At 40.5% G+C, this 16,005-nt stretch overlaps 1 protein-coding gene and 1 long non-coding RNA gene across 3 annotated transcripts in view; one reads left to right on the plus strand and one right to left on the minus strand.

Moving 5' to 3' along the window:
- The window catches only part of LOC140464345 (uncharacterized), a 163,794-nt gene extending 150,857 nt beyond the window's left edge, over positions 1 to 12,937 (plus strand). For both annotated transcript variants that reach the window (XR_011954908.1, XR_011954909.1), the window contains one exon: positions 11,153 to 12,937. This is a non-coding gene — a long non-coding RNA (uncharacterized lncRNA). The remainder of the gene's footprint in view (positions 1 to 11,152) is intronic.
- The window catches only part of card11 (caspase recruitment domain family, member 11), a 369,647-nt gene that overhangs the window by 89,418 nt on the left and 264,224 nt on the right, over positions 1 to 16,005 (minus strand). Inside the window, exons 8-10 of the mRNA XM_072559295.1 lie at positions 15,776 to 15,928; positions 13,305 to 13,430; positions 9,123 to 9,320 (exon numbers count right to left, since the gene is read on the minus strand). Of these exons, the coding sequence (XP_072415396.1) occupies positions 9,123 to 9,320; positions 13,305 to 13,430; positions 15,776 to 15,928 (477 nt within the window). The remainder of the gene's footprint in view (positions 1 to 9,122; positions 9,321 to 13,304; positions 13,431 to 15,775; positions 15,929 to 16,005) is intronic.

Here is a 16,005-nt window from a genome sequence, read left to right on the forward strand (position 1 = left end):
TTATTAGGAGCCTGAACTTTCCCTGAGGCACCAGATACTAAAACCTTTCAAAAGTTGACAGATTTAGTTAATGAATATTACAACCCCACGCCTCCTCTAATTCTGAGACATGATCAGTTATACCGATCAATTCAAAAATCAGGGGAATCCGTAACAGGGATTTTTGACTTGGTTAAGACAACTGGCAGATACATGTGATTTCAGGTTAACCCTGAATGAGATCTGAGACACCATTTGGTATGTGGGATTCATGATGTAACCATGCGAAAGCACCTACTAGCTGAAACCCAACTGGACTTCAAACAGGGAGCAAGTGAGGATTGCAGATGCTCAAGATCAGAGTCAAAAAAGTATGGTGCTGGAAAAGCATAGCCGGTCAGGCAGCATCGGAGGAACATGAGAGTCGACGTTTTGAGCATAAGCCCTTCAGACTTCAAACAAGCATTACAATTGGCTTTGTCATTAGAAAGTGTGGCAAGTGGAGCAAAAGTGATTGTCCTGAGCAAAGACTACTGCCAGATACAGACCAATCCCCACCATATTGATTAAGGGATTTCCAAAATGAAGATGTTGGCGAGAAGTTACATCTGGTGGCCAGGACTGGATGCAAACATTGCTACATTGGTGGGCCAACAAGGACAAAGGTTGCTACCTCAGCTCCCCCACATTTGTGGGAATGGCTGGGTAAACCCCAGACCAGAGATGGGGAACCTTTTCATGTTGGAAGGCCGCATTATGTTAGTTGTAATCTAATAAGACCGCAACCAAGAAACTTCAATTATATATTCTTCAAAAATCACTTTCTTTAAATTGTGGTGGTCAGTCTGTAAGGATTATTTTGTTGAATTTTCTTTTGCTCTCTGGTATTTTAAATATATTTATTTTAAGATTAAAATTAAAAGAAAGGACGAAAATAAACATATTAATCAAAAATAAAAGATTTGTTCTGCAAAATTTGGATTCATTCAAAAGGCCACACACAAAGACTGGAAGGCTGCAGGTTCCCCATCCCTGCCCTAGACTCAGTTACACGTTGACTCTGCAGATCCTTTCCTGGGCTCACTGCTCTTAGTCATTGTGGACGCCCACAGAGTTCATTTGTGAAACACAAGGACGACAATAGACAATAGTGAGTATCTTTTGTAATTCATGAACTCCTGAACATGTTGGTCACAAATAACAGGCAGGGAATTGAGTATTTCCCGAAGTCAAATGGCATTTGCCATATACGGACAGATCATTCAATGGGCTGGAAGAAAGAACAGTTCAAACTTTCAAGGCAGGCTTCAAGAAAGGGCTTACAGCTTCACTGGATACCAAATGGTCCCGGTTCCCATTTGTTTAGAAGATCACCCTTCATGCAACTACAGGGATAGCTCCAGCAGAGTAGCTGATAGGGAGAAAACTCTGCACCAGGTTAGATGTGAACTTTCTGGACCAGGTGACGAGGAGGAGAGGAGTGAAAGGGCAACAGAAATGTCAATGCTGGACACAAGATTCCACTAAGTAAGAGAGAGCGCTTACTTCAGGGGATTAAATTTGGTGTAGGAACCATTGAAGTGGACCTACATGGGTAAGAGGCATGGTCAGTGAGAGGTCAGGTCCAGTGACATTTCAAGTTCATGTGTGACAGTTCTGAACAAGCACGTAGACCATATGAAAGCTCTAAGCTTGCAAACAATGCCTGGCTCCTCAACTGTTGTTCCAACTGTTCTGGAATCTGGCTTCTCCCTCTCCATCAAGCATTGAAGATACATTGGAATCTGAGATGGACAAGACAGATGTCACTGCCTTGACAACTTTGCTGTTTGAAAGAGAGAATGAATTTCTTCTGAGATGCTCCTGATGCAAGAGGTGAGCATTTGTGCATTACGTGCCACCTGTATCAGAGGCAGAGTAGGAGGAACTTGACCTGGTTTTAAAACCTGATTCCTGAAGAAGGGCTCATGCCCGAAATGTCGATTCTCCTGTTCCTTGAATGCTGCCTGACCTGCTGCGCTTTTCCAGCAACACATTTTCAGCTCTGGTTTTAAAACGCCCCAGGAGAAGCTACAAACAAAAAAACAACCATCCTATGTCCTCACACTCAGAGGTGAAAGGACGTAGTGACTGTAACGAGGTCAGTGTGCTAACCCCCTCATAGAATAAAAGTACCCTGATTGGGACTAGTAACCCTGATTGGTCCAACTGGAGTCCTGGCTGAATGACATAAACAGGAGTGTCAGAGGCCCTGTTCACTCTGAGAGTTGACACTCCACAACTGATGACGACATACGAGCCTCAGTGGAGTTATTTCATGGCCAGGTTCATTCCCCAATACAAGGTCTAGTTCAGCTACCTCCCTAGTTCAGCTACATATTATTTTAAGAAATTCTCCTGGATGCACCTAACAAATTCTGCCCCATCTGAGCCCCTGGCACTAAGGGAGCCCCAGCCAATAAAACAGCCTTGTTTTTATATCTTTCCATGATCTACTTTAATATCTGTTCCTCTATCTCCCTTTGGCTATTGGGATGTCTATAGTATAACCCCATCATTGTGACTGCACCATTATTATTCCTGACTTCTACCCATATGGCTTAACAGGATGAGCACTCCAGGACCCCTTCACTTAGTGCACCTGTGACATCCTCCTTAATCAGTAATGCAACTCCTTTTCCACCGCTATCATGCCTGAAACATCTAAACCCTGGAACTTGGAGCTGCCAGACCTGTTCTTCTCTCAGTCAAGTTTCTGATTAATATTAGACCTATGAATCTTTTGAATTATCTACTGAAGAGTTTGTGATAGGTTCAGTCAATGAGTAACTTCAAAACTGAGTTCAATACAGCCATGGGTTAGGTGCCGGAAGATTGGCGGTTGGCTAGTGTGATACCTTTATTTAAGAAAGGCTATAAGGAAAAGCTAGGGACCTATAGACCGCTGAGCCTTTACATCAGTGGTGGTTAGGTTATTGGACTGAATTGTGAGGGACAGGATTTACATGTACTTGAAAAGGCAAGGACTGATGAGGGATGGTCTACATTGGTTTGTGTGTGGGGAATCGTGTCTCACTAACTTGATTGAGTTTTTTTTTGAAGAGGTAACAAAAAAGTTTGATGAAGACAGAGCGGTACGTTGTCTATATGAAATTCAGCAAAGCATATGACAAGTTTGGTAGACTAGCTAGTAAGATTAGATCACAGAGTCCGGGGGACTAACCAATTAGATACAAAATTAATTTTAAGGTGGAGACGGAGGGTGGTGATTGACTGGAGGTCTGTGACCAACAGTATTCCATTGAGATTGGTACTGGGTCCATTTTTGTTTGTCATTTATATAAATGATTTGGATGTGAATATAGGAGGCATGATTAGAAAGTTTGCAGAAGACACTAAAATTGGTGGTATAGTAGATGGTGAAGAAGATTATCTCAGACTACAGAGGCCTTGATCAGGTGAGCTAATGTGCCGAGGAGCGGCAGGTGGAATTTAGTTTAGATTAGTTTGAGGTTTTGCATTTTGGTAAGGCAAACCAGGGCAGGACTTACACAGTTAATGGCAGGGTCCCGGGGGGTGTTGCTAAACAAAGAGATCTGGGGATGCAGGTACATAGTTCCTTGAAAGTGGAGTCTCAGTTGGAGAGGATGGTTTGGTGCACTTGCCTTCATTGGTCAATGCATTGAGTATCAGAGTTGGGATGCCATGTTGCAGCTGTACAGGACATTGGTGAGGCTACTTTTTGAGTACTGCATTCAATTCTGGTCGCCCTACTAAAGGAAGGATGTGTTAAACTTGAGAAGATGCAGAAAAGATTTACAAGGATGTTGCTGGGACTGGAGGGTTTGGGTTATAGGGAGATGGTCAATAGGTTGGGGCGTTTTCCCCTGTAGCACTGGAGTGTGAGGGTTGACCTTACAGAAATTTACAAAATCATGAGGGGCATGGATAGCTGAATAGTTGAGATCTTTTTGCTAGGGTAGGAGAGTCTAAACTTAGATGGCATAAGTTTAAGGTGAGACGGTGAAGATGTAAAAAGGACTTGAGGGGTAACTTTTTCACACAAAGGGTGGTACGTATATGGAGCAAGCTGCCAGAGGAAGTGGCAGAGACATGTACAATTACAACATTTAAAAGGCATCTGGAGGGGTACATGAATAGGAAGTCATGAGAGGGATATGGGCTAGGTGCTGGCAAATGGGACTAGTCAGACTGGGATGTCTGGTTGGCGTAGATGAGTTGGACCAAAGGATTTGTTTCCATCTTCAAAAACTCTGCTAGGTTTTTGGGCATCGAATGAATCAAGGATATGGGGTTGGGATTGTGGCTGGATGATAGACAGGCTTAATTGACTTTATGGTCTATTTCTGTCAGATGGTCTGCAGCAACTTGGAAAAGTTATATTAACAACATCTTTCAATCCTGTGATTTTTCAATGCTTAAATGGAGCTAATTGTTTTCGCTTGCAACTGTTGTTCCAATTACTTGTCAAGTCACAGACTGAACTGAATTTAGAGTTGCTCCTTTAAAATCATTGCAGTAAAATCCTGGAACATGCTATCCAACTGAATTGTGGGAAGACATTCACCATGTGGACTTTGGGGTCAAGTCCATGGCTAACCATCTTCTTCTCAGAGAGCAATTAATAATGAATAATAAATGTCAACCCTGCCAATAATGCTCATATCCCAAGACTGAAGAATATGAAAAGCACGTGGCAAACAGAAAGAAATGCTGGAATGAAAGGCAATTTCTTTGCTTATCAATTTTTGTTCATGTTGTACCAATGACAGCCCTGAGCACTTCAAAGTCAGGCATGGTATGAGACATCTAACAGAAAGACCCACATTAACCTGACAATGCATCTATGCAAGAAAAGAAGGTTTAAAAGTTACATGCAGCTTAATGAGCAAGACCTTTTCTGAACTCACCAAGATTAAGTTTTCATTTGTCAAAAATGGTTACTTGAACTTTAAACAGAGAAAATTATTCTTCTGAAGGCACGTATATGGTTCTGGAATCATACAGAAATTCAGCCTATCATGTTTTTTGCTGGTTGTCTGGATGAACTCCTCCTTAATCTCACTCCCTCATCTATTCCTGAAGCCCTGCAATTCATTTTTTTTCTTTCAACATTATACAGTCCTCTTTGAAGTCCATGATTGAACCTGCTCCCACCCCTGAGGTACTCATGATCTAAGAGGAGGATGAACTTCATAAAAGATTGAAAAACTGCAATAAACTTTTCAGAATGAAATGCAGCAAAAAAAGCTGAAGAAATATTAAAGCAGAGATTAAACAATAGACAAGACAGCACTAACAAGTTTCACTTTTTAGTTTAACAATGCTACAGGTTACCACATCTCTAGCTCATCAGTAACATATCCCCAGTCTTATGGTTTAATGCAAAATGTCTCCAGTGTTTGAAAGCTTGCTAAAATATAATTACATAGAAAATTCCATGATGTCCCAAGTACTTTAGATCCAAATAATCTGAAAAGACATGGTTGCACAGTAGGAAACACAGCAACCAATTTACACACAGCAATGGGATAAATGGCTGGACAGTTAGCTTTGAATGTAATGTGAGTTTAAAGATAAATAACAGCAAGAATCCTCTCAGTTTGTCTTCAAAATAATATAGCAGTTTTTTCAACTATTAGAAAGAGAAAGTGAGGTCTAGGTTTAGTCTCTCACCCAAAATACAAACTTCTAACGTTAAATTGTAAGAATATATAATTTACAGAAGCCTCCAACCTGTTGACTTACAGGCAGGGGTGCTATCTATTGATCCAGGGATGACACCTAACGAAGAGATCTTCGCTGAGTGGATTAAAAGTTACACGATGGAGCTAAATAGTTTTCCTCAAACAGTGATATATTTTCTTTTACCTTCTCCTAAATATTTGAAGGTTGCAGTATATCCAGAACTGGTAGGGTAGGCTACTGCACAAAGTACAGAGGCATGAGATTGAGGGCAATTTAGCAGCTTGGATCAGATATTGGCTAGCTGAAAGAGTTGACAGAAATAGTACCAGAGACTGGAGGATAGTAAATGCTTTCTACTTGTTCAAGAAGGGGAGTAGAAAGAACTGTGGTAATTGAGCCCTACTTCAGTTGTGGGCAAAGTGTTGGAAAAGTTTATAAGAGATAGTATTTATAATCATCTCGATAGGAATAAGTTGATTCGGGATGGTCAACACGGTTTCATGAAGTGTAAGTCATGCCTCACAAACCTTATTGAGTCCTTTGAGATGGTGACCAAACAGGTGGAGAAGGATAAAGCTGTTTATGTGGTGTATATGGAGTTCGTTAAGACGTTTGATAAGGTTACCCATTGTAGGCTTGGGATTGAGGGTAATTTAGCGGTTTGGATCAGAAATTGGCAAGCTGAAAGAAGACAGAGGGTGGTGGTTGATGGAAAATGTGTATGCTGGAGTTCAGTGACTAGTGGTGTACCGCAAGGATTTGTTTCGGGGCCACTACAGTTTGTCATTTATATCCATGACCTGGATGAGTGCGAGACGAATGGTTAGTAAATTTGCCGACGACACTAAGGTCAGTACAGTTGTGGATAGTGCTGAAGGATTTTGCATGTTACATAGGGACATAGATAAGCTGCACAGCTGGGCTGCGAGGTGGCAAATGGAGTTCAATGTGGAAAAGTGAGATTCAGTTTGGAAGGAATAACAGGAATGCAGACAACTTGGCAAATGGTAAGATTCTTGTATGGAAATGAGCAGAGAGATCCCCGTGTCCATGTACATAGACCCCTCAAAGTTGCCACCCAGGTTGATAGGGCTGTTAAAAAGGCATACAGTATGTTAGCTTTTATTAGTAGAGGGATCGAGTTTCGGAACCATGAGGTCATGCTGCAGCTGTACAAAAACTCTGGTGCAGCCGCACTTGGAGTGTTATGTGCGGTTCAAGTGACATTTTAGGAAAGATGTGGAAGCTGAGGAAAAGGTTCAGAGGAGATTTACTAGGATATGGAGGAAAGGTCTTATAAGGAAATGTTGAGGGACTTGAGGCTGTTTTTGTTAGAGAGAAGAAGGTTGAGAGGTGACTTAATTTGAGACATACAAGATAATCACAGAGTTAGATCAGGTGTACAGTGAAAGCCTTTTTCCTAGGATGGTGATGGATAGCACGAGAGGGCACAGCTTCAAATTGAGGGGTGATAGATAAAGGACAGATGTCAGAGGAAGTTTCTTTACTCAGACAGGAGTAGCCACATGGAATGGACTGCCTGTATTCATAAAACTTTATGGTCATTTAAATGGTCATTGGATAGGCATATAGACAAGAATGAAATAGTTAGATTAGATGGGCTTCAGATTGGTTTCACAAGTCTGCACAACATCAAGGGCTGAAGGGCCTGTACTGCGTTGCAATGTTCTATGTTCGAACTATATGCTATATATTATAGTCCTACATAGAACTATATTGCCACGTGCAGAAAGTGTGTGGTATTCCAGAAATTGAAATATTTATTTTATTTACCATTTAGGAATCAGAAAGTGATCCTGAAATGATTACCTAAGTATAGGATTACAACTTTTTTCAATTTTACGTCAGAGAGAAAGTGAGGTCTAGGTTTAGTCTCTCACCCAAAATACAACACTTCTAACATTAAATCCTAAGAGTTAGAATATATAATTTACACAAGCCTTCGAAGAGGGACTTGTTACTACAATCTTCTGACTCACAGGCAGGGGTGCTATCTACTGACACTTAATTAAGAGATCTTTGCTGCAAGTTCCATTCCTATATTGAAATATATATTTCTTCACTGTCACTGGGTCAAAATCCCAGAGCTCCCTTCTGAACAGCATTGTGGGTATACCTACACTACACAGACTGCAACAGAAGGCAGCTCACCGCTATCTTTATTCTTTATTATTCATTCCTTGGATATGGACATCTCTGGCTGGGCCAGCATTTACTGACTATGCCTAGTTGCCTTTGAAAAGGTGGTGGTGAGATGCCTTGAACCACTGCAGTCCATGTGCTGTAGGTAAATCCAAAACATGATTAGAGAGGGAACTCTAGGATTTTGACCAAACACTTGAGGAAACAGAGACATATTTCCAAGTTAGGATGGTATGTGCTTTGGAGGGGAATTTGCAAGTGGTGGTGTTCCCATGTAATGGCTGCCCCTGTAATTGTGTGGTCATAGATTTGGAAAGTAGGAGAAAGTGAGGACTAAAAATGCTGGAGATCCTGATAAAGGACTTATGTCTAAAACATCGATTCTCCTGTTCCCCAAATGCTGCCTGACCTGCTGTGCTTTTCCAGCACCACACTGTCAACATGGAACTGGAAAGTGCTGTCTAAGAAGCCTTGGTGAATTTCTGCAGTGCATCTTGTATAGATAGTGCACATTGTTGCTGTTAAGTGTCAGTGGTAGAGGGACTGAATGTTTGTGGATATGTTACCAATCAAGCAGATGGTGTCAAGCTTCTTGAGTATTGTTGGAATTGCACTTACACACACATGTGGAGAGTATTTCATCACATTTCTGATTCATGCCTTGTAGTTAATGGCTAGGATTTGGGGAGTCAGGAAGGGAGTTACCTGCTACAGGATTCCTAACCTCTGACCTGCTCTGGAGTCCACAGAAATTTTATGAATACATCAATGATTTATGACCCCCCCCCCCCAACACCACACACACACAGGATAGTGATAGTGGGGAAATCCAGTGATGGCAATGTCAATGCTATTGAATGTCAAGGGACAGTGATTAGATTCTCTCTTGCTGGACATGATCATTGTCTAGCACTTTTGTGGCAGAAATGATACTTACCGCCTGTCAGTTCAAACTGGATAGTGTCCAGGTCCTGCTGCATTTGGACATAGATTGCTTTATTTTCTGAAGAGTATTGAATGGAGCTGAACATTGTGCAATCATCAACAAACATCCCCACTTCTGACATTATGATAGAGAGAAGGTCATTGATAAGGCAGCTGAAGATGGTTGGACCATCTTGTCACAGGACAGTGACATATGAACAATAAATGGTTATCTTGCCAGCAAAATACATATGAATTTCTACATTTTGCATATAGGTACGTAATGGGATGGCAGAGGAAGAATTAATGGAAAAAAATATAAAGAACACAATGGTTAAAAACCTCACTTGGTCTGCAGACATGGTGTCCTTGGACATACGCCTAAGTTTTGATTCCAAGGCCACGATTTTCCCTTCTTTCCGGACAATCTGAATTTGGAGCTCATCATTTTTCTCCTCTAGTTCCCGGATCTGTTTGCGATATTTATCTTTGTCAATCAGACATTGTGAAAACTGTGTCTGGGCTTCATCTCGGGATCGGAATGCCTGGAAGAAATGGAAGATTAGAAAGTGTAAAATACATATAAACACGCACTGCATGCCACAATGCATTTACTGGCTTTTGACGCTAATAAGAGCTTTCAGGCAAAGTAATAAAAGGCTCTTTATGAAAGAGCTGTGATACGTGAAAAGGAATGTAGGTTTAATCTGTTAGAAATTATTATCTTCAAACCTGTAGCGCATGTGTGAATAAGGAAGGTTATAGTATAATGAGGAGCAGACAGAATATTTTAAAATACCTTGGCTATAAAAGTTAGCCATTAGATTGTAATAAAATGTAATAGATTTTTGAGTCACAAGATTTTTTATTACATTTTTCTCTCCTCTACATTTTCCTTTTTCTATTAAACAGGCCCCTTCATTATATTCAAATAGCTATTCTTTACTGAGTCTGGACAGTAGGCATTGCACCCCAGTTTGTTCCTGTCCTTGCTTTAAAAAGGTGATCTGAGGAAAAAATATTCCTGACTCATGAACGTTGACACTAATGACAATGCCCTCATTTACCTAAATTGAATTAACTTAGTGGGCAGTTGGTTTGAATGTAGAATTATAGTTTAATGGCTTTCTGGGACAATTAAAACTTTCAAAACTGAGCCTAATGGATTTTTGTTAGTTAAGGTATCAATAAATATGGAGTATCAATAAATATAAAGACCAATCATAAACAACTGATTGGCAGAGAAGGCTCCAGGGGCTGAATGAACAACTCCTGACATGTTTCTATGCTATCAAGTGCATCTATCCATTTACATATTAGTGTTTAAAGGTAGAGAGTTTTGAATTCTGTCAATAAAAAGTGCACATTTATTTAAATTGTCATGGGGAAAAATTATGCCTACAACCTTTTAGGTGATGACTTCATATTGATTATACATTAGCTCATGTAGAAGTTCACTAAAGGTTATTCAGAACTAGCTCCATTAACTTCCCTGGCATTTTGCCTTCAGTCAGCATTAACTTCCACTACCTCAGTGGCCTCAGGTCAGTAACCAAACTTGTCTGAAGCAGCAAGTCTGAGCAAATCAATACAGCTACTTGGGGAAGCATTCAGGTTACAGTTATAAGTTATGTCATTGAAGCATTTTGTTGGGCACGAGAAGGCTCATAATGACAGATTCCTTTAGGGATGAAACTACTGTTAGTGCAATTAAAGCAAATTCCAGCTGTCAGATGAGTTTGCTTGAGTGTCTTCATTTAATTAAGCCACATTGATCCAGCTCTCAGCTCCTGTTGTACCACAAATTTCCTACACAACAATGCTGCTGACACTCATCAATGGCATTGTGGAAATTCAAGTTTTTTTTAAATAAAAGACAAGAAAGCCGGGAAAGAAAGACAAGCCAGAGAATGCAGACCGCCTTTAATCTTTCTCAGTTGCACCAATCATTAATCACACAAAAAAGGTACGCACTACCTTTAATAAGCTTTGCATGCAAATATCGAATTGCTACACAGGCGATTTACTGCTGGTGGTTAATAGATAGAAACAAAAACAAAAGTCACAGCGATTTGGTGAGGGTAAAAACAACTGTCAGGTATGTGTCAGAACACTTCAGGATGTAAGAATAAGACACACAAAAAGCAGACAATTACAGACATACTGGTGAGGTCTCACATTTTCTCTCGACAAAAGGAGGGGATGGAAAAGAATTCATCTTTCTTGGAGGAACAAAAATGGTGGCAGTAGACTGAACCTGAGACTTTTACACATCACCTCATTTCTATTGATCCACCACCACTGGTTTTTCACTGTCTGATTTCTATAAGATCCCAAAATGTCTTACATTGTTCAATGCATTTTTATCTTTTTACAGACACTGACCACGTTCAACAGAAGACAAAGTGCAGACAGAAGGTGTCAGCAAGCCAAACCTGTTGCCTTTCCAGGACATTGAGATCTTGGCTGGCATTCTGAAACTACATAAACTACATATTGTAAAATGTGGAAGGTGTTATACTTTTGGCTTATATAATCATTTCAAAGGTTTTCCAGTTATCAAATTTGTTGGAAACCACTTTGGGACATCATGAGGGTAGTGAAAGGAGCATTTCATATTTTTCCTAAATTCTTCTTGACATTCTGCTCAGGTGGCCACTCACATGAATGGACCATCAGTACTTTATGAACAGAAGCATGTTATTATTTGTCAGTATCGAGGCAAACAATCACAAAACCAGGATTAGAACAGAGAGAATGCACTGTCCATTATGCACCAATTTAGCTAAGTGTTGCTTCCATTGCAACAGTAACTACTCTTCAGAAAGCACTTTGAGACATCTAATGGCTGTGAAAATGTACAAATTTGGAAACATAGAAGTAAACAGAAGTAAGCCATTCGACCCATCGATCTTGTTTTGCTACTCATTATGGTTATGGATTCTCTTCAAATTCAATACCCTAAACCCGCTTTCCCCCATTTCCATTTAGCCACAAGAGCAATGTCTACTTCCTCTTGAGAATGTGTTTCTGTGGTAAGGAATTCCATAGCTCACCATTCTCTTGGTGAAGAGATGTCTTCCCATCGCAGTACTAAAAGGTTTACCCTTTAACCTTAAGCCATAGCCCAATAATTCTGGACCTAACCCATTATCGATAAATCCTTCCTGCATCTAATCTGTCTAGTCCCATTAGAATTTTATCAGTTTCTAGAAGGTTCCCCATGCCCTTCAATCTTCTATTTAGACCTATATAAATAAAACTGTAAAACCCATATTAATTAAGATCTCTCTCGCTTTTGTTTCACTTGTCACCATATGATTCTTCTTGAAGTATGACTCATTTGGTAATGCTTGGCACACTTTATGGTTTTCTACATGTTAGCCTGTGTAACACATTCTATACAGACCAGATTATCACTGAGATAGATATCTTGAAGTTTATTAATGATACTCAGTATTTACATGGCTACAATTTTACAAACATGCACACACTTTCTGGCTTGTGTGCTTACTGATGTTAGTTACACATAGCTGACTGAAGACATTGCTGAGAGAGAGAGAGAGACAGAGACAGATACAGAGAGACAGACAGACAGACAGTGTGAGAGACAGAGAGAAAGAAAGAAACAGCAAGAGAGAGAAAGAAAGAGACAGCAAGGGAGAGAGACAGAGACGGGCAGAGATATGCAACAGAGAGACATAAGATGAAGTGGGTATCTTTATGCTGGAATGTTCGATGTTGCAGTGTCAGGTAACTTGTCTTAAAAGGTAGAGTGGTTGTGTAGTCTGGAATCTATGCCTAATATTTCTGTATTCTTGCCTTTAAGTCAAAGGATCATAGGTTCATAGTCAACTCCAAGAACTTGAGCACAAATTATACTCTGACGCTCCAAATCAGCACTGTTGAAGGTACCATATTTCAGATGTGACATTAAGCCAAGGTTTGGTCTCAAAATAGATGGAAAAGATTCTGGCACTATTTTGAATAAGAGTTGAGGATTTATCCTAACAATATTTCACATCAATAAAACATATTATCTGGTTATTATGTCAGCATTGTTTGTGGGGGCTTGCTGTGTGTAAATTGATTGCCACATTTTCTGCATTACAATAGTGACCACATTTCAAAAATATACACTTTATTGGCTATGAAGCATTTTGGGATGTACTGAAATGTTGAAAATTGCTATGTCTTCATTGACGATATAGTGTTTAGACCAAAATACAATCTACAATCAGTCACTTTACTTCTCATGGCAAACATTAATTAACAGCATTCTGCCAAAGGCTGTTATAATACAATTCACTATTTTCTTCAGCATTTTGATTCAATAAAAAGGCTTCCTTGAGCTGTCTCTCAAAATACATTAAACCTTGAAAAATGAATGTTTACTCATACACTTCTACAACCAATGGACTATTTGCGCTCAAAGTCAAAAACAATTTATATTGAAGGAGCAGATCCAATCCACATTGGGTGCACTTCATATCCTTTTAAAAGAGAATGAATTGAACTGTTACTCAAACCTGATCTCGCTCTTTTTCCACTTCCTCCAGCTGAAACATGATAGTGTTCATCCGATGCTTATACATTTCACAATCTTTAACCAGTGTTGAACATTTCAACTCCAAATCCTCTTTCTCCTCCAGATACTGAAACAATGCACAAGTCACAACCAGTGATAATTCAATGTTCAGCAGTCAAGACACTTAGATTCAGAATTATAACTTGCAAACATTAATTATTTGACATTATAGTGAGTTTCAGTCAAACTGAGTAATTGACATAATCAGGTGAATTCCAATAGCTGTGGAAGAAAATTGCTAAGAATGAAAGCTCTAAAGAGAACAATGCAGTTTCTTCAAAGGATTGCTGGAATTAGTGGAGGTGTTCTCCCTATAATAGCAACATGCAATGTTACTAGTTACTAAATGCACATTTCAAGGGGTCTAAACAGCACTGAACTTGCAGTGGAGCTGTTCACAGTGTTAGCACCAGTTTTATCACCGCCAGTCTTACAATAACATCTTACAGTCTGAGTCAGCTGTCGTCATCACACTTCTGTGCTGTAGTGAGACCTGAACTGTGCAGTGACATGTAATAGCACTGGAAAAATTCCATTAGCTGAATCCTCCACTTTCAGTGAAGGGTATAAAACTAATGTCCTTCTTGAAGCTCTTCATTTCTACTCACTTGTGAGATATGGACATGGCTGGCTGGCCAGCATTTATTGCCCTACCCTAGTTGCCAAGAAAATGATGGTGAGTTGTCTTCTTCAACCACTGTAATCAACATGCTGTAGATTTGACATATAATACCCTTGGAGTGGGGGGGGGGGAAAAGAGGAGGAGGGGGTTGTGGTGGTGGGTGGAATTCCAGGATTTTGACCCCGAGACAGTGAAAAAATGGCAATATATGTTTCCAAGTCAGGATGAGAAGTGGCTTGATGGGGAACTTGCAGCTGGTGATACATACTGTCCTTCACCTTCCTCACGGAAGTAGCCGCGGTTTTGGAAAGGTGCTGTCTAAGGATCTTTGGTGAATTTCTGCAGCACATCATATAGATAGGACACACTGCTGCTTCTGAGCATTGGTGATGGAGGGAATGGATATTTGTGGATATAGTGCTAATCAATCACCAATCCTGGATGGTGTCAAGTTTTTTTGTCTTATTAGAATTGCACTCATCCAGGTAAGTGGAGAGTGTTCCATCATACTCTGACTTGTAGATGATGGACAGGCTTTGGGAATTAGGAGATTAATTACCTGCCAGTAACCTGCCAGATTGACTGCCTCAGTCCAGCTTTTGTAGCTGTTTCTGGCCCAAGAGTAGTCCAGTTGAGTTTCTGGTCAATGGTAATCCTTAGTTAATGAGTAGTAGGGAATTCAGTGATGGTAATATCATTAAATGTCAAGGGACATTGGTTAGATTGTTTGTTATTGATGATGGTCATAGCCTGGCATTTGTGCTACTAATCTTACTTGCCATCTGCCAGCCCAAATCTGGATGTTGTCCAGATCCTGTTGCATCTGAACATGGACTGCTTCTAAATCTGAGGAATCGCGAATAGTGCTGAAGATTGTGCAATCATCAGCGAAAATCTCCACGTCTGGAGTTTATGATGGAGGGTTGGGCATTGATGAAGAAGCTAGTTGAGCCTAGGACACTATCCTGAAAAATTCCTACAGTGATGCCCTGCAGCTGAGATGGCTGACTTCTGACAACCACAACCATCTTCCTATGTGGTAAAAACAATGACTGCAGATGCTGGAAAGCAAATACTGGATTAGTGGTGCTGGAAGAGCACAGCAGTTCAGGCAGCATCCAACAAGCAGTGAAATCGACGTTTCGGGCAAAAGCCCTTCATCAGGAATAAAGCCCGAAACGTCGATTTCACTGCTCGTTGGATGCTGCCTGAACTGCTGTGCTCTTCCAGCACCACTAATCCAACATCTTCCTATGTGCCAGGTATGAGTCAAAACAGCAGAGAGTTGTCTGCCTGACACCACAATATTCCAGTTTTGCCGGGCTCCTTGATGCCACACTCAGTTGAATATGGCTTTGTTGTCAAGGGCTGTCACTCACACTTCCCCTCTGGAGTCTTTTATCTGCAAGTATTCAGGCACGACTCCTGCAAAATCACCTTTAATGGACTGGAACCTCTCTGATTGGCTGAAATGAGTCTCCCCCACCAACTCAACTCCTTAATGCCCAAGGTTGCAGTAGAGAATAAAGGAGTTCGCCATCAATTGTTCAAACGACAAACTGACTGCTTTCTGTCACAACATTTTAATGGGGAGTCAGAGCAACAGCAGAGAAAGAAAGAGAAGGAAATAATCCTGCATTTCAGTCCCAACAATGTGACCAAAAATCTGTGCATCAAGAATTGACCTGTTCAATCACATGAAAATCTATGAGCAAATCTCATGACTCTGGGAAGATGTAATCCTCAGCTGCGTCAGTGCTTTATATCCAAGTCTCTTCCAGAACACTTACCTTATCTCTAAGCTCTTCTGCTTGTCTGTTCTCCTCCTGCAAGTTGAAAATTTTGTTGACAAGGTCTTGCCTGTCTTCCAGAGCCTCCTGCCGATCGTGTTCCAAAATGTCAAGGATTGCTTTTTCAGAATCTGGTAAACTCCGCTTCCCAGCCTTAATAAAGGAGAGGCAGAATTAACAAAACTGCATGTAATGGCTACCCTGATCAAATTGGTATATCATGCAAAATC

The sequence above is a fragment of the Chiloscyllium punctatum genome, chromosome 40 (genome assembly GCF_047496795.1).
Source record: "Chiloscyllium punctatum isolate Juve2018m chromosome 40, sChiPun1.3, whole genome shotgun sequence".
NCBI classification, from domain to species: domain Eukaryota; kingdom Metazoa; phylum Chordata; class Chondrichthyes; order Orectolobiformes; family Hemiscylliidae; genus Chiloscyllium; species Chiloscyllium punctatum.